Here is a 26,360-nt window from a genome sequence, read left to right as displayed (position 1 = left end):
AATTGGGAGAATATGGTTTACTTAATGTTTCCATTGTAGCTGGCTTATATTTGACGGTGGAACTTGTTGTTGTTATTCTTGTGCTTATTCTTGTCACTTTAATATCTCAAATATAAATGTACAAGGTATACATCTGAAAACATTAAAGGAATGCGTAAATGGCTTGTGATGCCATAAGCTTGCAGTCTCAGCCATATACAATAATACGTTCTGTAATCTGTAGGCTACACAAAGTGCAAATCAATAACTGACCTTCTCTCTGATATGCACCATGCATTCAGCACCATGGACAGTGCAAGAATCAGTGTAGGAGAGAGAGAGAGAGAGAGAGAGAGGTTCTTGTATTCTGCAGGGATTTTTCAGAAATTCTATTTTGTCTGTTTCAACTCATCATTGAGGCCAGTCTTCTTGCTGTTGTCATGACTGTTTCAGTTGAAACACATTAAACAAAGTAAGGGCCGTCTGTCTTGACTCATCCCTTGTGACTCATCCCTGCATTGCACTGATCCGGATGGACGGAGACAGAGAGAGACACGCTACAGGGTTAAAAGAAGATACTCCTTGTTTTATATTTACACAGAAAACATTTCCCTGGTCAGTAAAAATGACTGATTTACATCAACTTGATTGTGTCCTCATTTTCATCTTCCTTCAACTCAAGCTCAAGTAACACTGTTTTGCACTGGGATTTGAGCAGGGTGATGTCTATTAGTTTGTCGTACAGTTAAACACACTTTTTCATCATAGTCAAGTTCATGAAATGGAATGAAGTACAATCACAAGCCTGGATTGCGCCTTGGCAATCAGTACTCTCCTCTGGGAGAAGTGGCACAGCAGGGACTAAGCAAAGCAAAATGTATGTTTTCCTGAACGAGGCATAAATTTCACCTGACCAAAGCACACAGGGGCCGTGTCCACTGATGCATTTTTCACTGGCTGAAATTGCCAACGCGCTCGCCCTCACACCATATTGCCCGTGTCCAGACATGGCAGATTATAAATAATCTATTTGTCCGGGCTATATTGTACTGTAAATCCCATTCCAAAACAGTTCAACTCACCTATTCATTCAGCATGTGGCTATTCATCACACAATCTCAATGTGGTTTACAAAAATGTGTGCTAAACCAGCGTTAAGATCAGACTTAAGGGCAGTCCATACTCTCTCCGACCACCAAACTTTTCGTCAGAAAGCTCCGGTACAACTACAACATGACGTCACTCGCAACTTCTGAAACGCATTCCTCCGAATTTTTGTTCGGAAAGCTGCACTCCCAGATGTTGTGACTCTCCGAACTCTACTTCGGAGAAAAAATAAAAGTCTGATCTTTCCGAAGAAGAGTTCGGTGGTCGAAGAGAGTATGGACTGCCCTTCAGCCATTACACTAATGGACATGCATCCTAATGAATGTGATTCTCATTTGCGATTGCATTGTGTGTTAATTATCTAAATTACTTAGTCTCATCCACAGAGTCTAATTAATACCCATCTGAAGCTTCAGTGAACTTAACCTATTCCAATAGATATAGATGTGCTGTCACTGTTTTGCTGTAGAGTGGTTGGCTAACCTGTCTGAGGTTAGTTAATTGCAGAGGCCAGGCAACTACTTATTTGATACACATCATACTAAAGTAGGGAGTAACCACAAACCAATCTGTAGAGTTCCACTGTCTGCCACCCTTGGTGCCTGACAGAAAAGGCCAGAACCCGCCACATTCTCAAAGACACACTTACAGAAATAGCTTGAAGTGTGCTCTTACCTGAGAGTAAAGATCTCCACAGGAGAGTAGGCTGACACGGTGATGAAGGCAGAGACTGTGTCCCTCTGTCTCATGGGTGTAGCAGGCACCATGACCATGAAGTTGCTATCCAGCCGGTACTCGGCTAGTGGGGGAGGATCAGGGTTCAGATACAGCCTCACGCTGCCGATCCGCCTCAGCGGAGTGGTGGTGGCGGTACCAAACAGGCTTTCCTGGCCCGAGCGGATGTAGCTGTCTCTCCTGACCTCCTCCGAGTGGCACTCGCCGGCTTCTGTGGACTGCAACATGTAGTAGAGCTCCACTGGGGTTCCCTCAGACACCTCTGGAATCCTCTGGCGCCCAGGCATGACGCTAGGCGGACTGAACCAGCTCGCCAGTGGCTCCAGCTCAGCCACGCAAATTCCCAGCTCGCCTCTGAGCTGGCAGCTGCCACGCACCTCCTGGGTTTCATGGAAGGCGAACATACGCACGCATGGCAGCTTGTCAATGGCACTGTAGTCGTCCCAGTCTCTGCCTGCAACGTAGAATAGCACATGTACCTTGGGCTTGGCTAGGTGGATCTTTTTGTTGATGATGAAGGTCTGCACCTTCCAGTTGAATGTGAACATGGAGGATGTGGGGAATGTCCCCGGGTTCTGCAAGAGCTCCAGAGGGACGGGCTGCTCCACAGACAGAGGCCCATAGCTGGCGTTGACGGAGGGCAAGTTGCGGGCCTGGTAGATGAAGAAGGGTTCGGTTCGTGACAGCAGACTAGAGTTCCTCATGAATTCCTGGTTGGCCTCCTTCAGGAAGAACGCAGAGTCTGCGTTGAACACCTGGTAGTTGACAGGCAGGTATGTGGGGATGGAGGCATATCTCTGCAAGCCCTCTAAGATCCGACAGTCGGCTACTAGAAGACATAAGAAAAGAGCCAGAGTCAAGACAAGCACACAGGCAGCAAGCCTCCTCTGCCAATAAACCTTTATGTGAAGTCTTTTCAGTAAAACTAGCAGGGCTGCAGTGGATACAGAACGGACGTAACTTCAGGTTACTTCAGTAACCTCAGTTGTGACTCGAAGAAGAGTCATTTCCCCAAATGACTCTCTTCGAGAGAGGAACTTAATGCAAAACAAATCATATCTCACTCACATGACATATATTTAGTACAACTTTTGTCACACTAAGTTGTTTGTATACTGGTATGCGGTCAGGCTTAGGCTCGGCTCAGGGAAGAGGACGCCCCTACCATGCATAGTCCCCCATGGCACCGTTGGAGGTGCGACAAAGAAAGCAGGAAGACCATCCTTCTGTATGAAATAATTAATCCCTTTGTAATCTCTCTGACAATCTTAAATTAAATGATGTATGTCGTATGCACAGTACATTGTAATTGCGTCTAACAAATACTCCAGACTATGGTTACCGGTATGCTATAAAGAGAAGATTAGCGAATGCAAAATACAAATCAAGTTACTGTATTACTGTGTGATAAATGATTATGTTTTGGAATGTTTCAACTTGTGAAGATTGCAAACTTTGCCACGGTTTTTTTTCCTGTTTATTTCACCTGTGCCTGAACATATTTTGGAGAATGAATTAGATTAAGAAAATTACCTGATGTCAGGCTGACCTACTTTCAAGAGTAATGCATATCAATAAGACTCCAAAAGAGGTTAAATTCACTTCATACAGCTAATAGATCATGCATTGATAGCTGATGAAAAACATATTTGCAAAGGAATGCATGCATGAGTTGTCAGGTCAGGCAATCATAGCAGGATGTGAACAAAACTGCTTTGGTTGTCAATTCAAAAGCAACAATCATAATTAAGCAATTAGGACAAACTTTCCTAAAGTGATTACAAACGTTCTCCTGTGGTGCAATCAGGGTCTGTTCTTGGGAGGGGCGGTTAGTACTGACAGTCCCTTTTGTATCACCTATGGCCCCATGGGCCAAGAAATTGCACTACACACATAAAAGGTTTTAATCACATAGAGAGCGAGCTTTGACCTTCTCTTCAAGAGCAATCTGCTGTGTGATTACACTCCCTCTGCACGCTCCCATCCTCACGCTGCCAGAGGATTTCAATCCTTAGCTGGGCCTTGTAAATCAATGTCCTGACAATTTACAAATCAGCAGGGGATTTGTAATTCATGGCGCCCCACTTGACCTCGCTGTTTTTCCACTGAGGCAGCTAGGGGTACAGCCGGCGGGCGGGCAGACAGACTCCAACATCTGAAGGGCATCACTGTTTAGGTGGCCTTGCTTGGACCAATCAGCACAATAGTCCTACTTAACCACATGATCCCTTGCGTCATGATAGGAGAACATTCAGCAGAAAGTATATATTATGGTTTAAGTTATTGGCAGTGCCAGGCAGGCCTGCCACTGAAATCAAAGTGGCCTTGCAGCTTAGACTTTTACCTTGGTACCAGCTGTGTGATACTGGCCCCATTTGTTTAAGGAAATCAACACAGAATTTACAACAGAATTTACTTAAATACCATCAGTGACAATGAAAGTTAAAACTTTAAGAGGAAACAATTTCCTTTATACAGTATCCGTATGTTTATTGACCCAAAGATTGGCTATTCACTATGTGCGCAAAGGAAAACTATTCTAGACTTAATCTAATACTACAAGGTTGGGTGGTTTAGTTTAATTTCTACAAGGCCACACAAGACATTTGAGAAAATGTACTGTAGGAGGGGGCTGAAAAACAGTCCAAGACCTATTGAATGAGTCTGTTCTTAATAACAATTACAAGCATGGGTAAGACTTCTGAATAAGAACACACTTATCAGAAGCATTGTATGTTTGTGAACAGTTTGGTGATTCTCAATAATACGACGCCTGTTTTGAGAAAGACAAAAGATTTTAAAGAAAACCATTTGATGAATTTAAAAAGCTGTTTCAGCTGTGTGTGTTTTTTAGAAATGAAATCACAAAAAAAATATGAGCATCCATTGTTATTTCTTGATGAATGGAGGAAATGGAAGCGTAATTGGAAAAACTACGATAACATCTTAGTGCAGGGGTATTCAACTAGATTTCTGAAAGTCGGGACTGCAAGACAACTAAAACAAAGCTAACTAACTATGTTCTCCATCTCATCCATTAGCTTTTACTCTGAATGTCATGATGAATGTCATGATGCCCAGCCTAACTCATGAAACAGAAAGCCTGTAGCCTTTCATTCATTTAAACACTTCACCATGTGAGCCTTCCCACGAAGAAACTTCCGTGCCATGGACACATTGAAATACCTAAAATGAATAAGTAAATGCTTATCAATATGAAGCAGTATGAAGTCACCATGATGGTCTCATATGACCTATAGCACATAACATTGGACATAAAGGTATACTATTGGACAGCATGATGTCTTGGGACATTTATGGATAATGTTCCAGGGCCACAAGAAAACTCTCCAGTGGCCGAATTTGGCCTGCGGGCCACCAGTTGAATATCACTAGTGTTTCAGGTGCGAAACATCACTATACATCATGTATTTTAAGTTATTGCTCATGGATAATCAGAGACTAGGACAAACTTGTTAATTTGGCCACACAATGTCTGCCTGTATCCCATAGTGAAATACTAACACACCACTGCTATGAAGCTGTATGCTTCAGACTCCATGGTCCAATAAATCCATTATTACACATTTATACACTACAGTGTAGTCATGTATGAGTGTTGTATTTCACAGTGTGTAGTGTACTAGTGACTACACTACACACTGTGAAATACAACACTCCCTTCCGGTTATCTTCAATCCTTCTTTGTGCAAATGTTTATGGCGTGGCTCTGAGGCTGCCAGCTAGAAGAGGGTCTGTCTGTGAGTCAGTCTGTCAGGGGGGAAATCTCACAAACCACTCGACCATCAGCGCCAAATGTTTTGTGCATTTATATAGCACCTTTATCCAAAGTGCTTTACAAGTAGCAGTTGGGATTTCAGTGTCTACTATGTAGCTACTGTAACTGAATGACAGTTTGACACTAGTCTCGTGTAGCCAGGCAACTATTCCACAATCTCCAAATTCTATTCAGAGTCTGGAACGACACTTTCCGAAACTCGAGTAAGGAAGCTGGCATTTCCATTGACGAAAATATATTTGAAAATATCTTTACATTTTATAATTTTTTATTTCCATTTCTGCGAAGCAGCAAGCTATATACACTATAGTATGCTTAGATGATTTCAATATATATCTCATAAATTTGCGCGATTGTAAAGAGGTGGAAGTGGGGAGGAGGCTTCACTTCGACTTTATTGCTTACTCATGATCAGAGCTTCCGTGCTCCAGACTGCATGACTGAAGCATTTGGAAATTGCAAGAGGCAACAGTCTGGCCACACGAGACTACTTTGACACTAACACAGTGGCAGGGAACCTGGAACATAACCTTTCCCAAGTGGCCACTCTACCTGCAATCTGAAGTAACTCAATATTTTCTTCTTTTTTTTAATATATTTTATATTTTTTGAAATAAGTAACTTTAATTTTATATATAATGGACATTATTGTTCAGACAACTTTATAGATCGATCAACTATATAGATAGAGAATGCTACGAATGGCACTACGTGTCACATGGACGGACCGCATCAGAAATGTGGACCTCTATGGGGACCTACCACAGGTCACAGACAAAGTCAGAGAGAGAAGGATGAGGCTGACAGGAGCCCAAAGAAGCGTACCAGCAACGTAGACGCACTGCGGCGCGGCAGCTACGGAGTAGAGGGCTGCAACGGGAACGGGCCGTTCCCAAACGTAACCAAACCATAACACTTTCCCTCTATCTGTGACCAGCTCCTCACACACATAACTCCTCTCTCGTGCATGCACGCCTGCTCAATCTCAGCAACTGTTTGGGTAAATGTATTTTTTTCCCGATCCCAATGGAAATATTTCTGGTTTAGCGGGACGAAACGATACAATTGCGGGATGGTGCGGGACCAAATGCGACTTCTTTTTTTGTTGCGGGCGGGAGCGGCGGACAGGCGGTCACTGCGGGCGGTCAAAAATAACACCCGGGCGCGGGAGGGAATGGGCTTAAATTCCACAGGAGCGGGCGGGAGCGGGATCAATAAATCACTCCCGCGCAGGGCTCTACTACAGAGCACTACAGAGACCAAGAACCTGATAGATAGGAAATTGTGGAGGGCAGCGATCCAGGAATCCTGAGTTGGTGTTGGCTAGTCTCACTTTTCATACCATACTGAAAATGGCTCAAATCAATGTGTACGGTATACCCAAAAATCAAACTATATGTAAGCAGAGGAGAGGAGAATGTCACAGGCCACTCTCGTGATTTACTCTTCTTTATATGTGCAGTGCAATGTCTTGGCCCATGGGACCATTGTTAATACAAAAGGTAATGTCAACCCTCAGTGTTCACTGCCTTCCCAAGAACAGGAGATAGATGCTTTGGAGATTGTGCAGCTTTAATGTCAAGTGTAGTGTGAGTCATAGTCAAAAGACAGACTATGGCCATTTAGTCCTGCTGTAATAAATCAGTTAATGCAACATTATCCCTTTAGGTTATATTCAAAAGTTATTTGTGCACGTAGGTTTTACTACAATGTAATAATGAAAATGTACACTTCATGTGCTATTAGTCACAAAAAGTGTGAGTCAGATACCATTTTACAGAGCAGCAGCAATACAGGCATTCAAATCTTCATTGACAGGCTCAAGGAAATTGAAAGTGAATTTATAAATGGGAGATAATTCGACTCAGCAAGTCTGTTGCATATTGGATTTAAATGCCGCATATTTTGTAAGTATTGAGAACGTAATATAGTATCTCTCCTTTGCTCTAGCATTCAAAGATAAGTGATTGATTTAAAAGTACACCAAGAAGCACAGAAACTATCAAGCCATCTATTTAGTCTCCATTTATTTCTTAACAGAAGCTATAGGGTGTACTGCTGACACATATTTAGGTGATTTAGTCTACAGTGGGTGCAGAAGAGTTCTAAATGTCCTGAACTTTTTAAAACATAGACATGTCACTGCCTAAACCTTGAGGAACCCTGCAATGTATAATGATAATATCTGTACAGTATAACACTGATTGTATTAGGATTTATTGCACTTGTCTTAAAGCATTAATTTGTTAACAAAACAAGCTTGTATATACAAGATAAAAAGGGTCTCCATATTTGCTACATAAATATAAAAGGACAGAGAGGGTGATAATGTTGCGCTGATTGCTTATACCGTACCAACCCCAAGGGTTATATTGCAGCTGACCAATTAGCGTGAGGTAAAGCCGTATCTTCTACGGGTTTAGATGGCAACTGAGCTTATACAAAGCTCACATACAAAGATGTGTGGAGAACTCCCCACACCAATCAAAGAGATCATACTTTTTCACAATCTTATTGTAAATACTCAAAGACTAGACGTTTAATAATCTTGTATCGAGGGTGAATCTAAATCATTTTGTCTGATCATGCTTAGCTAACTATGAAATTGAACCTTGATCTGGACCATTTACTCTTTGGCGACTAAATAAATAACTCTGTCACACATGGACATTTTCAAGAATCGAATAAGAAACAACTATTAAAAACTGTGTAGAAGTCAATGATGCAAAGTTGTTCTGGTTACACTGTGGGAGGGAACAAAACCCAGAAGGGAAATTATGTAATCTCTGCAGTGGTCAATGGGTCATATCCCAAACAGACAGACAGACATACATACAACATACATACAGAGTTACAGACATAGTATATTAATCAAATCAAATCATACTAAAACAACTGCTCAAATGTTTTACAAACAGCAGACCAAACAATGCACGCTGATGGTCCTTGAATCACCGACATGTAGAGCCATGGGTCTGTATGACAGACAGCCTCTTGGTCTAAATGAGCCAAAACACATTCCACGTTCATAACATGACCTGAAAACACTATAGTGTGTTTCCTGCGTTTCAACGTATGTGATTTGTATGTGTCTGGTGTGAATACACCTTAAAAACAATATCAAAACTAGAGAAACAACAACACGGCATGAGGGATTTGGACCAGTGGTTCCCAAACCTTTTCATGTCAAGGACCCCCAAATTGACACTAATTAGCCCACGGACCCCCATTTGAAGAGATATGCCAGAGACCCCCATAAGAGAATAATTTTAAACGGCTCTAGCAGTGATTCTCAACTCGTTTAATTTCAAGGACCCCCAGCTTGACCTGAATAAGGTTACGGACCCCCATTTAATGGCATTTCTATCTCTGGGACCCCCAATTTATATTGTAAAATCAATGTTCATTTAACTCTGTGTACAAATGGAACCAAAAATGTAAAAAAGGACAAAATCATATAAAATTGTTTCTATCAAGGACCAAACCAGGAATATAATTATAAAAGGTAAACAATGATTTGAAAACATACGTTTACATTGCCAAAGCAGAAAGAACAATACAACAATACAGCAATACAATCAAAACAAATTATGTACATTTGAAGGTCAGAATCTTCAATAGATCAAATTATATGTACCAAGGTCACTCGATGCAGGTATAGTGCAGGAATATATACAATGATTAGTCTTTAGGGTGGTTGTGTTCCATTTGATATCCTTCTCCTATCACAGCAACTCACAAATGTTGCTGCTGTGTTTGCACATTGTTGTACTTCGCCCAGCAGATATGGGAGTTTTTTGTCATTGGTCAAATTTTCAAAATCTGTGTGTGGTTGTAATCTGTGGGAAGTATGTGTCTCTGATGTCTTGGTACAATGGACAGATGTATACTGGTGTGAGTGAGGCCTTAGGCCTGACTCACACCTTCACAGCAGATTGATGTATAGCTAAAAACAATACCTTTCTGTAAAGTATCTGACAATACACTAATGAGAGAAATACTTAAGAGATTTGGAAGATAGACAATGAAATGAGGTAGGCCTACCTTATATGACCTCCTAAATTGTATTGAAAGAGATCAAGGAAGACCCTAGCTGAATTGACCCTTAAAACATGATACAGCCTATGGGAATGAAAACATTGACCATAGTGGGACAATTTCTAAATGAAAATAGAACATTTTAATTTCCCACTTTTTTGAGTGGTGCAACCACTCCAAGGAACAACGTTGTCCCTATGTCCCAACCTATGTGACTATGTCTGTTTACCAATAGTTGGTGCTGTTTCACCACTCGCTTCAGACTGGTCTGATTTTTGTTATCTACAAAGAAGAAGTTACATCCGTGGAAAAAAACTGAAAGACCAACAGTGATCTTCACCCACTTGTGCAATTATAGCAAAGTGCCACATTAAATCTCAGTAGTTTATCCTATTTTAGATAATAGCCTCAAGCAGCAAGAAACAAGGTTGGGCAAAACTAAAATGGGAAGAAGACGTTATTACACACATTTCTGAGGACATTTGGAAGGCAATAAATCTGAACTACAGCATCTACCTACCTAGAGAAAACACAATCACATTACTTAATCCCAATGCAACAAGCTAAATAAATGATCACATTACTTCATCCCAAGCTAAATAAATGTATGTGAAAACGCCAAACTGCTGGAGGGAGTGATGAAGCTTAAGCCAACTTTAACAATATCTTCTGGTTCTGTCTATCATTACAACTGTTTTGTAATAATGTAACCTACAGATGAAGATCAACACCATCTTAAATGTAAAGGTCCTTGCAGACGGGATGTGTTTTTTTATTATTATTATTTTTTAACCGCAGAAAATCATCTGAAAAAACAGCAGTGTGCAGGGACCTTAATTCTTACAGATTGTGTGTTGTTTAACCCATTCTGACCTGAGATCAGATTCTAAAAATGTCTTCTACATCCTGACAGTTTTCTGAAAAAGCTATGTTTCTATGTCAGTCGTTCTTCGATTTTTCAATAGCTAAAGTATAACATAATGCTAAAAACCAAAAGGGGTTCCCGCCCCAAAACGGGTTAAGCAAAAGGGTAGATAAAATATCCCTATTCTTCTGTGGCGAACATTCACTGAGAATAGCAGATCTACAGGCATCACAACTTGACACCATTTCATCCTTGCAGCAGGTAGCAGCCAAATAGCAGTAACAGACAGTGTAGTACTTCAAATTCACTGTATCATCTCTCTGATACATAACATAAAATAAATAATGCATATAAAATATACATGATGATGAAGCACTGCTACAGCAGAAATATACAGTAAATGCAAGTTAATAAAAATGAGTTTCCGTTTCCTCCTAGAGAGAGAAAGTGGATGAAATATATACGTATCCTCATGCACCCTTGCCTCCAACTGGCACAGATGCACTGGGACAAAAAAAAGCATAATGCTAATTCAAGTGAAGGAGAAAAAAGGACTTTCAGCATACACTTTATGATTCATATCATATATAATTAAATTGCCCTATTGTGTAACATTAAATTGTAAAAAGATAGTCAGCATTATGCTGAGCCAGACAAATTCAAACATTTCAATTATTTCTTAATTTTCTTTTCATCATAATAAATGAGGTTTTTGTGTGTGTGTGTGTGTGTGTGTGTGTGTGTGTGTGTGTGTGTGTGTGTGTGTGTGTGTGTGTGTTTCTTGGTGAGCAACAGTCAGTACTGTGAACCCCGATGAGGCTAGGGCCATTCATCCAGGCGTCCCTCAGCTGTCATGCTGATGTGTCTGGGGAGGGATGCTCACCTTCCAGAACCGTCATGTACAGGTAGTCTGTGCCAAGGCAAAATGTAGTGTCCAGGCTGCCATGTATAGTCAGACACCCTTAACCAACCCCAGCATGCATATTCTGGGGGAAACATTGGCCAAAAATTGCTGATCTACAATATTACAACGTGTCGCGTTTTGACATGTGAGGTTGTAGATTGGCTATTTTTGTTAAAGGCAATTTGATGTAGACGGAAAAAAACAGTATAAGACTAGACTCTAGGGTTCAAGTATGTGGTGACTAGAGGTACATTTTCATGCAACCAATAGTAGGCTACAATACCAATATCAATATACTCATTTAACTTGGAGGGCCCAATTTTAACGGTGGAACTTATAGTGCCATGGCGCATGGTCTTAACTTTCGCCGTGGGAGGATGTCCACGGCAATTTTACGTGGGAATAATGTGTTAGCGCCTAGCGCTAGCCCTGGATTAGTTATGGGTGTGTTTTGGGCATTACATCAATTAGCCCTTCGCTAAGTCCCTCCCCAACCCATCCTTGTCCAATAGGCACGTTAGCAGCGAGGATACAGGGCAAGCTGTCCTTCTCGCCCATTGAGATGCATGTTAAATGATGGGATTTCTCCATATAAATTATCGATCATTTCAGTGGCAAGATCATCAAAATGTCTTCTAAATCTAGTCAACCAGGCCTGCAGTAGGCTATATGCACTGGACAAAATGGGCATGACATTATTTCAATAAACTAGAAATACGAGGAGATGACAGAGGGAGAAACAGCTTCCAACAATGAATTTACGAGCGCCTGACACAAGTTTTCATGTTGCACGGTAATGCCATCATCTGGGTGGGCCAGTCGTGTAACTTTCCAGACATTAAGCTGTGTATGTGTTCAACAACACAGCCATGCAAAATAACATCGACAGCTATGAGGTGACGATTGTCCAGCATAGAAACGGTTGCTAAACGATTTGGATTGGCATTGGACAATCGCTTTTTGGGGTGGGGTTTAGCGAAGGGCCAATTGAACCAATTAGATAGTTGGGTATCATCACCTTTTTTTTTTTTTTAATACTGTTTTTCTTAGGCATTTTTTGTATGACAATTTCAGATTCGACAATGATAATAAGTAATTCAGTTAAATAAAAATGAAAAAAATAACAGGCAATGTAAATGTTCCACATACAGTATAATAAAAAAGACATAAGTGTGATAAAACATGAAAAAACTAAAAACTGTTAAACAATGACAAGTGTGAACAGACAAACAAAACAGGACAGACACTCTTGCTCTCAAACTTCCAACATGTTGTAAATTAAGTAAGTTACAGACATTCTTTTTTAAATAATAAAAAAACACTCAGTTCCTTTTCTTTCAGTTCCTTTTCTTTCTTTCCAATTTTCTATTGTGCTATCTATTGTGTAGGAGGGGTTAGCGTGCACCTATTGAAATATTCAATGAAGGGTTCACTCCCTCTCAATTCAAACTTAATCTTTTCCAATTGTAAGTAGTGCATAACATCTCTCATAAGTGAAGTGTGAGTTGGAACCTGTGCTTGTTTCCAATTCAACAGTATCAGTCTGCGAGCCAGTAGAGTCACATATTTTACCATGTTATATTGGAAAGTAGACAGTTTGACCCCGGGCCCTGTGACTCCCATAATTGCTGTCAGTGGATCCGGGTCAAAAGGTCTTTCAACAATGTCTGACAGTGATTTAAATATACTTTGCCAATATGATCTTAGTTTTGTGCAATGCCAGAACATATGAGCTAGAGTGGCCGGCGACTGGCCACATCTGTGGGTATCATCACCTCACTGCGCAGGCATGAGCAGAGAGAAGTGAACGGTGGGGTGGTTGTTTAGGCTATACCACTGGCTGGCCTCTGGTTTGCGGCACACCAAATGAGCTTCAGTTCATATGCTAAATGTTTTATAAATCAATCGGATTATCAAAAGATAGTGTGACTGCAACATGACGAAAACAGATATCTCGTTAAACCCAGCTGGCTGCGATGAATAACCTAATCATTAGGCCTAATCAACGTCATATAGTCACCAACCGATCCATATAAATGATATAATTATGTAGTGTATGATGACCACGCAATGTTACAGTCCACTGCAGGCTACAGGCTATTTGATTTACAAAATGATTAGTATTATAACCGCCGTCCCTTGGTGCGGCGGCGCGCCGCGCCCGATTTAAAATAACAGTTCTCTAAGCTGTCGAGACACGCCATGAGCGGTGCGTGGATGGTTTGTAAACTTTGTAGGCTATGTTTGTTCTTTTGGATACCGATCAGGGACGATACTTGGACGGCTGCTTCACAATGCGCCAAAGAAGGGTTGAATAAATAATAATAATTATTATTATTATTATTCATTTATAAATGTATTAATGTGTCTATACATTTTAAACCCTTATTTTAAAATTATTACTCTGAAGTAAACAATTAGTGGCTTTCTGCCCCGGGGCCAAACCCATGGTACTGTAAGTCTGCTGTCATGTTGATGGGTCTGGGGAGAGTTGCACACCTAAGCTGTCCACCCAGGCACTGCAGGCAGGGCTCAGACAGGCCAGTGTGAGATGTGTGGAGGAGAGAAGCTATAGCAGTCTAGAGGTGAGTGCTAACTAGTCACGCAGCAGGCTCATACAAGCTCAGCCATTGTATCACTGGGGCTCTGCAGCGAGGAGTGTTTGGCTGAAGCACAACTGCCAGAGCAAGGAGCCGCAGCCTTCACAGAAGAGTACATGACTAGCCACAGTGAAGGACAACATGATCAGAACAGGGCCAAGCTTATGCAACCCAGCGCTTGTACCAAATTATGTGGGTGGACTGAGTGGACACAGGAGAAGGGGACTGCGTGGCATGCCTGCCTGTCAGCCTGTCTGGCTGCCCATGTCTTTCTGGTTCATCGCACACTGTTCAACAGGGATAAGACATCAGTAACATAAACAGTGAAGTAAAATGCACATAAGGGTCAATTTTCACACTCTCATAGTTAAATTAACACACAGAAGAGTGGAGATAAAGAGTTGAGGCCTTAATAGAGAATTATGATAAGATAGAAGCAGAAGCGCTTGCAGCTGGTAGTCTGGTAACAAAAGTTTTTGGATTATGGATAGGCATAATTATATAATAGAGACACTATGTTTACTTATTTGCAATCTAAACCAAAATCAGCCTGGAACAAACATCTTCAAAACAAGGCCACTGGTTTTAGGACATGAAGTTGACATTTCTAATCCGCTGGATCAGACTGGATAGCATAGCATGCACAAAACGATAATAAAATGGTGAAATAAAAATGCAATAGTTGTCCATTTTCATTAGGTCCACCTCTTAGTCCATTCCATAGTCCAGCTGTACCGGTTCCACTGCCCAGTGATACACTTCCGAATCCGAACTCAATCATTGTGCTGGAGATAAACATTCCTGAACTCCTCAAAATAGAGGCCAGTCTGAAAATGCCCTAGAGGTTGAGCTGCTGTTGTTTGAACTGACTGACTGACTGACATTGCCATCAAAGAAATATTAAAAGACAAGCAAGTAACCCTCTTTGCTATCGGTTAACAATTTTCCTCATTGTGACCTACAGTACACTCTATCTCCCAAACGGTCTAAGGACTTACAGGGAATGCCAAACAGTACACTCTTAAATATGAAAGATGGGAGATAGCTTTCTAGTCCCATTGAATTACCCACATCATATTTCTCACCATGTTCAATTAATAAGGGCTATTGAATTTGTGCCCGAGTGTCAAGAATAATAAATATAAGATTTCCTTCAAGGATCATTTGGGAATGATCTATGCTGTTGAGTCACCAAGAAATTTGAGAAAGAAGCAAAGGAAAAATAATCAATATATGACACAGTGTGGCATTAGTCTGTGCCAGCTTCCATAGAAAAGGAATCATTCAGGCAGATAGGTCTGCGGAGGGCGCCTTTAGCTGATGAGTGTAAATAAGGGCCATAGAGGTAGGAGATATTGTCACCTACAGAGTAATGGTACCTTGAAACGGGACCATTTCCCAGGTGTATTTACACCTCCCTCCTCACCTCATCCTCCAGATGAGCTCTATTTAATCTGCAATAACTGTTCTTGATAAGGAGGTCAGTGGAGATTAGATCAGTGATTAGTTTGCACATGTTCACCAGTATGTGTACGGTGCCTGTCTGCATGCACGTGCCATGTGTGTGAATGTACGTGCACCCATATGCATGTCTTCTGGCAGTCCAACCGGGGGCCTGCTAGGGATGTTTGTTTGCATCACCTCTAATGGATGGCCACATTTTAAGACGCTAAGAGCTAATAAAGAGTAATGGGCCTGTGGCTTCACTGAGGGGGAGGAAGAGCTATTTTTGAGTTCATGAGAGAAAGCATCATCTTGGGGATTAAAGAGTATCGACCGATAAAGAGTAAACACCGCAGTGCAGCGCTGCTGGCCCGCTTGGTAAAGCTGTGGATGGAGAAATGGACCTCAGATAGGCACCACTGTTTGTGATCAGGAGGGAGTGGGAGTGGGAATGCCATTAAGGGATGCTGAAGAAGAGTTTCCACATAATATGCTGAGATCTGATGCATCTAGAACGGTTATCAAGGACTTGGGGCATCATCACAGGTTTCCTTCGAGGCAGCACCAACGTTGTGCCATCCAACAGACAAAGGGAGCTGGATAAGGGAAGAGGGCTGAGAAATTTTGGCCTCGACTTTTGAGGATGAGACAAGAGCAGATTTGTGTGCCAATCTGTATTCGCCGAGTCCCTCCGGACTTTTGTGAAACATAAACTGAGCTTATTAATGGACACTGGACCCCCCACTCCCCCAAAGACAGCTTTTGTTGCTAAATTATGTCATAAATCAGGTTAAATGCAGGGCCTTTTGGAAGGCAGAGTCAGTTGGCCTCTTTGTAAGCACTGAAGAGCATTTACCAGTGAGGGCAAAGCTCTGTTGGGAGCAGAGGAACAGGAAGACAGGAATCCAACAAAAACTTAACATCCACCTTGAGATGACAACATGTAAGGCATGAATAAGGAAATTAAACAAAAGTATAAATAAATAAGAATTCCATGTATATGGATAAACCACTATCTTTATCATAGTCAATTACCCGTACACCAGGGGGAAAAGGCATAAGCCAAAATTAAAATGATCTGAGCTAAGTATAGCCAGGTCACTAAAATGCTGTGTGTGCGGAGTGTGGTTTCATTTACCACAAAGGATTCCTTTGAAAAAAAACCTCTACTGCATCGTTCAGCATAAAACGGCTTACAATGCAAGATAGAACAATCGGTTAAAATTATGAAAAATATATGTTGATTGGACTGTTAAATATTAACCACTAAAGCCCTATTTTATACTTTGCCATACGATAGTGTCACATGGTTAAAAGAGCCAATCTACAAGCTCACACCTCATTGGGACCCTCTTGAAAACGAGATACTATTTATAGCTCAATGGGGTATTCCTAAATAAATAATTTCAAACATTGTGAGCTTGTAGAGCTGGTATTTGTTTTGCTGAAAGCTAACCTATTTTCACTAGATGTTTGCCTATTATGACAAGCCCAGAATAGGGATGCTCTAGGGTTCATGTGGTTAAAGTAAAGAAAATATGTTGTCTATAACATGCTCAAAACAGGAAAGCCAGGTTGAAAGTGATTGAAATACATTGTACTTTGTGTCTGGTGAAACTGGTGAGTGATTTCCCAGGTAAAGAACACAACTTGCTGTTCTAATGGAAATGGATTTCTCAGTTTATCATGCTCCATGTGTTCTACACCAGCGGAGTTCAAAGCACCTCTTTTTCTCTTTTAAAGACACTTCAAGGTCCTGAATGATCTGCCAGCTTTCAGACTGTGAAGTTCAGCCTCTAAGACAGCAATCTCTTGATCAGATGCCCTTATATTGCTAATGCCAATAATGCACTTCGGAGGGGGGAGGGGCGGTGCATGGACAGGGACTATACCTGGATAAACTTAATAAAATCCGTTTCTGCAGTTTGTATGGGAGGAAGGTCCACCCCTCCCCCCAAAGGATTTTATTCACAGCAAGCTTTGAAAATGAGAGCAAGAAAAAATAAAATAAAAACTAAGAAAGATGCTGTGCATCACAGTCTCTGCATTCTTTTATGTTCCCTCAGCTGGCATTACTCCTTCCCCAAATCTATTGGTAAACCTCCCCCAAGGTCACCCACATACAGGATGATACATGGTTTGAGCTCTCCTGACAAGACTGAAGTCTTTTAAAAGGGAGTTCTGTGCTACAATGAGTCCTACGCAAACCGTGCTAGCAAAGCTAGTGTTATGGCGGTATTTTCTGTGCAGACATCTTCCCAAGCTTTGATAATTTCTTTGCATCATACAGTACTGTATGTGGGATCCATCTCTAATGAAAAGAGTTTCCTGGTGAATTGTGTTCCGAATAAATAACAGCTTAATATGTGACAGCTAGGCCACTTTGTGCCAGAATTGATCCAAATGCCCTTTTTTGAGGGGTGCACACAGCTCCTTTACATGGCAATGTGTGTCTGTCTCTCTGTCTGTCTGTCCCATACTGTAGGTGTTTAATGTACTTTAACCCCGCTGTTTAGACACAGGGACACAGGGTTCCATACAATTGGACCCAGTCCGAAACGGGACAGATGATATCTGAACCGAACCGCTACGGATCCGAGAAACATTCTAATTGGCCACACCCGCCCCGGAAACGGCCCCAAAAGTTTTGGATCCGGTCCGAAACGGAGCCGAGAAGGATTTAACTGTTTGGAACCGGTCCGACCAAAACGGGCCTGATCCGATCCGATATAGATCTGGAGCCATAGTGTGTTCTCTGCAATATTATATGCTTCAACATGACATAAGACTGCTCTCTATGAGCGACTACAACCCGCCACTCGAGAGGGTTGCAAACTTGCATAGGCTAATATTAGTGCATTTTAGTGCACTGACATCCAGAGCTGTTGACAATCACAACAAAACTGTCCCACATTTTTCCTTCAAGCATAAATATAGCCAGCGGTGGGGGTGTGTGTGTGTGTGTGTGTGTGTGTGTGTGTGTACGCACGCTGTCGGGATTGGGGTGAGAGAGAGACAAAGCAAAAGAGAGAGAGAGAGAGAGAGCGCTCTCGCTCATGTCAAGGTGCATGACGAGACCTAGCCCTCGTTGACTCTGTTCAACAGACAATATGGACTTGTCACTTTAGAATGTAATAATTACAATGTCTATTATTGAAACCTATTTTTAAAGTTGAAGGGATTAATATATAAAGCTCGGATCCTCACGGGTAATTTCGGGTAACTGTATTTCAGACGGTCCGACCCAGACCTGCGGCAATTTGGAATGGATCCGACCCTGCCCGAGGGACAAGTCAATAATTTGGGCCCGAACTGGCTCGGTTCTCGGTCCGGCTCTCGGGTATTCCCTCTAGTTCCTACGCAAGAATGGAAAGTATGGAATTTAATTTCATACATTTCCAGGTATGGAAAAGTATGGAAAATGAAAGATAATGTATGGAAAAATATTTGTTTCCGAACTATTACTGCAGTCCCAGGCAGGGGACATGGGGGGAAGCCCCTGGTCCCTACCTGGTCGGTGATTCCAGCTTGTGCTGTCGCCTTAACACATTTGATGCTAAGAATTTGTATACTCGTCCTATCAAATAACAGCGTTTAATAAATACGACCAGTGCAGAACCAATCACACTAGGCGACATCATGATAGGAAAGTTGGAGTCATTCACCTACTTGGGGAGTATTATCAGCCACCAGGGTGATACGGATGCAGACGTAAATGCAAGAATAGGCAAGGCAAGAACAGCTTTTATACTTCTCAAGAACATCTGGGATATACAGCAAAAAACTCTAGTTGCTAGGCCTGGTTGCCAGTGCCCTGCCCGCCCTGTTTGACTGCGCATGCATCCATTAGCTTCTGTTTTAGCGTCGACGAGGTTCGGAGCTCATTTCTGATTTATGGTGCATTACGATTCAAATATTAACCTTTCTGCAGAATGATTGCCAGCAATAGCGAGGGGAGCATCGTCCCCTTGGCCGTACGCACACCCCAGGCACCTAAGGTGACAGCATGAGCTGGGATCATCGATCAGGCAGGGGACAGGGGCCTCCCCCCGAGTCCCCTGCCTGAGTGCCACCTGAAGGCCAGGGGGGCGCAGCTCCTCCCTCCTGTAAGTCCCTCTTGACACTGAACCCTAAACTTTTTCACTCTGACACCTCGTTTTTTCAGCCACAGCTTGCCCGGTGAGTGACCCATGGGCCCGATATTAGAGTCTGGAAAAAGTATGGAATTTTGAAATTCCAAATGTGTATGAACCCTGTAGACAGTACGACCTGCAGACACCTGCAGACACCGGGCCATTCCTAGCTTATTGCGCGCACGCACGCACGCGCACCCCTGGGGGTCCCCGGTCAATTAAGTACTGTAAGGTTTTAGTGGGGCAGGGTTCAATCTTGATGATGGCAAAACAGAATTCTGCCTCAGAAGGATTCACACTCAGATAGGATGCTCACTTTCTGAATCTAACAACAGCTTACCTAGGATCATATTCTGTGAAAAGCCTAGGGCTTGACTTCCACACTTGCCATAATATTATTACCTTTGTGGTGATGGAAACAATCATCTTTTCTACTACTCAAAGTAATGCACTCCAGAATGAGGCAGATACCATTATTATTATGGTAATAATTGTAAATTATCTGTCATTTGGGTGTGGGGGGGATTCATTATTAGTCAGGGAACACAGCAGTAGAAAATCACTTGAACCGATAGCTGCAAAGGGAATTTTGTAATGTGCTTCTCTACTTTTGTCCAACATATGTGATTGCCATATGGAAACCTAAAATTAATGACATAATATTTTCAACAGATAAAAAACTGTGGTGCATTTTATTTTTCTTCTTAGTGTCATTTCACCTCACAGTACCCTTTACCCTTATACAAAAACTAGAGGAACGAAGACACTATTCTAGTACTATACTATTTGACACCATGAACATAGAGAGACAGACAGCTATCAGTGATACAATACTAGTTCAGCATTGCTGTCGATAATGAAAACCCAGTCCCTGTATCTGTGTCCCTTTTATGCATATTAGGGATGCTAATTACCGGGATGCTTATTATTCATAAATTGATTATCTTATCGATCGATTAACCTTAGTTGATATGGCCCTTCTTTTTTTCTTTTTAAATCTGAATTTCCCTCAATAATGTCTAACAAAAATCTACTTTTTGAGATACGTATATGAAGAATACAAAAGGCATATTATATTCCTTAACCAAATATTTATTTGGCCATTTGAGATACAGGGCCAGGCAATGGCATCTTTTATGGGGAATAAAATGAAATGAAAAGTGCAATGTCTAGTAGTCTGTCACATCACATGCAAAAGCAGAGACCAGGGGTAGGCAACCTGCTGCTCTAGAGCCGCATGTGGCTCTTAGGCCCTCTCCCGTGGCCGTGGCTCCCAGTTGCTAGGTCAAAGAAGTATGTAAAGGAATTAGTTTTTCTTTGCCAAACTTTGCACACACACTCCCTAGATGCCAACGATGAACGCGTGGACCATGCTGTTATCCAGTGAGATGAACGCGTGGACCATGCTGTTATCCAGTGAGATGAACGCGTGGACCATGCTGTTATCCAGTGAGATGAACGCGTGGACCATGCTGTTATCCAGTGAGATGAACGCGTGGACCATGCTGTTATCCAGTGAGATGAACGCGTGGACCATGCTGTTATCCAGTGAGATGAACGCGTGGACCATGCTGTTATCCAGTGAGATGAACGCGTGGACCATGCTGTTATCCAGTGAGATGAACGCGTGGACCATGCTGTTATCCAGTGAGATGAACGCGTGGACCATGCTGTTATCCAGTGAGATGAACGCGTGGACCATGCTGTTATCCAGTGAGATGAACGCGTGGACCATGCTGTTATCCAGTGAGATGAACGCGTGGACCATGCTGTTATCCAGTGAGATGAACGCGTGGACCATGCTGTTATCCAGTGAGATGAACGCGTGGACCATGCTGTTATCCAGTGAGATGAACGCGTGGACCATGCTGTTATCCAGTGAGATGAACGCGTGGACCATGCTGTTATCCAGTGAGATGAACGCGTGGACCATGCTGTTATCCAGTGAGATGAACGCGTGGACCATGCTGTTATCCAGTGAGATGAACGCGTGGACCATGCTGTTATCCAGTGAGATGAACGCGTGGACCATGCTGTTATCCAGTGAGATGAACGCGTGGACCATGCTGTTATCCAGTGAGATGAACGCGTGGACCATGCTGTTATCCAGTGAGATGAACGCGTGGACCATGCTGTTATCCAGTGAGATGAACGCGTGGACCATGCTGTTATCCAGTGAGATGAACGCGTGGACCATGCTGTTATCCAGTGAGATGAACGCGTGGACCATGCTGTTATCCAGTGAGATGAACGCGTGGACCATGCTGTTATCCAGTGAGATGAACGCGTGGACCATGCTGTTATCCAGTGAGATGAACGCGTGGACCATGCTGTTATCCAGTGAGATGAACGCGTGGACCATGCTGTTATCCAGTGAGATGAACGCGTGGACCATGCTGTTATCCAGTGAGATGAACGCGTGGACCATGCTGTTATCCAGTGAGATGAACGCGTGGACCATGCTGTTATCCAGTGAGATGAACGCGTGGACCATGCTGTTATCCAGTGAGATGAACGCGTGGACCATGCTGTTATCCAGTGAGATGAACGCGTGGACCATGCTGTTATCCAGTGAGATGAACGCGTGGACCATGCTGTTATCCAGTGAGATGAACGCGTGGACCATGCTGTTATCCAGTGAGATGAACGCGTGGACCATGCTGTTATCCAGTGAGATGAACGCGTGGACCATGCTGTTATCCAGTGAGATGAACGCGTGGACCATGCTGTTATCCAGTGAGATGAACGCGTGGACCATGCTGTTATCCAGTGAGATGAACGCGTGGACCATGCTGTTATCCAGTGAGATGAACGCGTGGACCATGCTGTTATCCAGTGAGATGAACGCGTGGACCATGCTGTTATCCAGTGAGATGAACGCGTGGACCATGCTGTTATCCAGTGAGATGAACGCGTGGACCATGCTGTTATCCAGTGAGATGAACGCGTGGACCATGCTGTTATCCAGTGAGATGAACGCGTGGACCATGCTGTTATCCAGTGAGATGAACGCGTGGACCATGCTGTTATCCAGTGAGATGAACGCGTGGACCATGCTGTTATCCAGTGAGATGAACGCGTGGACCATGCTGTTATCCAGTGAGATGAACGCGTGGACCATGCTGTTATCCAGTGTTCGAGTGTTTTGGTGCATAAATGCAGAAAGCACTCTCACCACTTTTCTCATTTAACCACAGGCTCATTAAGTAAGTTCACTGTGGATGAGGTGGAAGAGCTTGAGCTTGAGTTGGCACAGTACATAAGATAATGAGAGGCTATCGTTGATATGAAAAGATGCTAGGCCATTTAAAGCTTTGTACACGTACAAGTAGCAAAATCAATTCTAGAAAATGTTAAGCTAATGCAGAGCAACAAGGATGGGTGTTTTATTTTATGTCTGCCAGGCTGAAGGCCAGGGTCAGAGATCATGTTTTCACCCCGTCTATAAGTCCCTCTGTCTAATGTAATATAATCTTCGAATGTTAAAATTGCCATTCAAAATGTTTTATGTTTTATTTTTGCTGCATTAGCAGCCTAGGTGCCTGGACCACTACGCCAGCCGACTGAGCCTAAGCATCCGTGTTGTGCACGCTCGGCCGCGCAGCTGTGTGTGTCTGGTCACGCTGAGAGACTGTGACACTGTGTGACAGACCACGTTCATTCAGCGCAGTAGGCAAAACTCCTTTCCTCACAAAAACGCCTTTCCTCACAAAAACTTATAACAGTGAAACTTGTTTACTTAGTTGCTACAACGTGGACCTGTGGCTATCAGCTCTTGGGACGGTGGATGGAGAGCCCGTTCTGTACAGGCTGTGGAACTGTGGGTGAATCTCACTATAGTGAGATAGTGAGAATAGTAGGCCTACACTGCAGTAACATCCATCTAAACGTAGCGACTACACACCCACGCAAGTGAGAAAGTGGGTGAAGCACAGCCGCTTACGAAGTGACACAACGACGCTACGACACTTCATGAGCTTGCATGTGCACAGCACAGACAGACAGAGAGACTACTGCAGCACCTATGAAGCACACGCATACAGGACAGACACAACTTCAGTTAATGCCCACGCAACGTGACAACATGCCAAAGTGACAACATTCTGTACACCATATACTTGTGAAGCACGTGCACACCAGACACAAAGATACAGACAGAGGAAGAGGCTGGGTATAATGTTACTGCATCAAACAGTTTAAGCGTTATTTTAGGGGCATGACTCCTGGTTCTTGATCATGCTGTGAAAAACACCAATCATGCAACTGTTGTTACATGCAATAATATAATTTATGCCATTCAATACTATTTGCATTTATTCCACCACTCTGCAAATCATGGAGCTCCATTAGGCGGACGGCTTTACACTCAAGTATTACGACACCTAATCTAAAAACACATTAACAGATGTACGCCTATTTATTGCAATAACAAGGAAGGAAAGCATGTCTTTCCTTCAGTTGATGCAATGCCACATATCATCGCTGCCATACATTTTGCCTCTTACCAGGTACTTTGGCTAATAGACTAATGACTTATAGAAAAGAAAAACAGAGGCTAGAGCCAATGCTATAGATACTATGCAGTGGTAAAGTGACATTACACCGCCTGGGTAGGCCTTGTCGAAATGGTGCTTGGCAAAGTGCCCCTTTCTTTCAACGTTTTTGTTAAGATCCCAGCTGCAGCTTTATCAATAGAGTTCTTGGGCAGCTAGGTAAAAAGAGCAACACACTAGTCCAAGCTGCTCGAGATAAGTTAACCCATTCTGACCGGGCACCCATTTTGGTGTCAGCATCGTGTTATGCTTTAGATATTGAAAAATAGCAGATCTACAAGCTCATATCGCGCCACCGAGTGGCGCGATACGAGCTTGTAGGTCTGCTATTTTTGAAAAATTCGAAGAACGACTGACATTTTTAGAATCTGATCTCAGGTCAGAATGGGTTAATCAGACCAGTTTGTGTCCCGTGGAAACCTCGTATGAATCTGATCTCAGGTCAGAATGGGTTAAGCTTGCAATCAATTCAGCTTCAGGAAGGCTGGCCGAAACACCCAAAGTACTCTGAGAACGAAAACATTTTACATTGTTGTCTTGTCTTGACAATCTTGGAGGTGCAACATGTGTGGCTAAGTTTGGCCACCATGTCTATGTGAGATTAGAAATTGAGGTGAGCATCCAAAATAACCTTAGATTTTGTCTCTTTTGTCACCTAACTTGTGTCTTTTACAGTAACTGGACCGCAACAGCAGTAAATTGTAAATGTCTGAGTGACTGCTAAAGTTACACCGCAGAACAATCATCACTCCAGATTATGGGATGTAGTCTATCCTAATGCATTTGATCTGTTATCAGGTGTTGTGGTTTTAGACATTCTGGACTAAAGCTACCATCGGGCACATACAGTATCTATGGGGGTGCATTCAGGTGCATTGTACCCCCAGATGTGCAGTATTTGTCACTCTATATCGTACTGAATTTGATTTGCTTTTCTAGTGTTGCAGTAAAGTATAAAGTGTGTGTGCGTGCGTGTGTGCGTGTGTGTGTGTGTGTGTGTGTGTGTGTGTTCATCAGTATGGCCATGTAGATTTCAAATTGCATTTTGTATATTTGAGAAGGACTCTAATATACAAACAAATGCAGGTATATTGACTTTTCCGCATTAACATGATAGTGGCTGACAACATAGTCAATAGCAGGTATGTGACTCAGAGTTTGCTGTGACACGTTTAAAACTTAAACTCAAAAAGAATCAAATAAGTAAAATGATGCTTCCATCCTCTGCATTTATTTGCATTGACACATGGACCTACGGAACATTCTGGACCTCTACGGCAACATGGAAGAACTTTATGCATACACGAAAAAGAACAGAATGACTTCACATGGACATTAATGAATGGAAGCAGAGGTTGCTTAGGAGATTCAGTGAGAAACATTGAGCAACTCTGCTCTACTGAATAATGGTAAAGTAACATTAAACTGCGTGTAGTACTTTTTTAATTATAATTTATTAATATTATTTGCACATAACATTATTTTGAAAAGCTAGTTGGTCGACGTCATTGAATAGACCGGCCTTTGCTGTCTTTCACCCAATCCAGACCATCCTTCGCTGTCCGTGGTTCTGAAGAGAGCATATAGCATAGTCCCACTGTAGTTTATCAGAGGGAGGTCACCATGTCATGGACATTGTGTTAACTGGTTGCGTAATATTTCATGGGCATGGATGTGTGTGTTTTTATTCAAGCATCTGCCTTATTGTTGCTGGGTTGGCAGCAATGGAAATTTAAATTGTTTCGGAGGATTCCAAGTTGTTCTACTTTAGTTGTGGCCACAGGTTGCAAACATAATGGTGAATCGGTTGTATGGCAACATACATTTTAGTCTGGTATTCCATAGGTGGTTTAGACTGGGGTCTGGCCTAAAGATCTGGCAACATTGCTACCAACCTATTCTTATCATTTGATGCCGGGGCTGGTGCTGCTTGTGTGGCCGTGGTCGAGAACATATTTCTTCAAAAGCTCATAAAGAATTCTAAAATGTCAATTCCCTTCGCATAGAGTAATTCCCCCCCTTCTCTCTCTTGCACTCTCAAATGACAATCTCATTCTTTTCATCTGAGCTGCTTTGGTTCAGGGCCAGGCAAGATCGAGCCCTTTGTGCCAGCAGTAGAGAAGAGACTGTCAGGCCAGGCACAAGGCTGGTACGGTAATGTAGAAGAACTACATTCTACTAATATGAGGGGCCCAAGAGTGGGC

At 42.5% G+C, this 26,360-nt stretch overlaps 1 protein-coding gene across 1 annotated transcript in view; it reads right to left on the bottom strand.

The window, feature by feature from the left end:
* LOC308316448 (transmembrane protein 132C) overlaps positions 1–26,360 on the bottom strand; it is a 170,571-nt gene that overhangs the window by 131,755 nt on the left and 12,456 nt on the right. Inside the window, exon 2 of the mRNA XM_080765084.1 lies at positions 1,762–2,650. Within this exon, the coding sequence (XP_080621210.1) occupies positions 1,762–2,650 (889 nt within the window). The remainder of the gene's footprint in view (positions 1–1,761; positions 2,651–26,360) is intronic.

This window comes from Protomyctophum bolini (genome assembly GCF_963924005.1).
Source record: "Protomyctophum bolini genome assembly, chromosome: 6".
NCBI classification, from domain to species: Eukaryota; Metazoa; Chordata; class Actinopteri; order Myctophiformes; family Myctophidae; genus Protomyctophum; species Protomyctophum bolini.
Note: the sequence above shows the minus strand (reverse complement) of the source record. Positions and strands in the feature narration are given on the sequence as shown.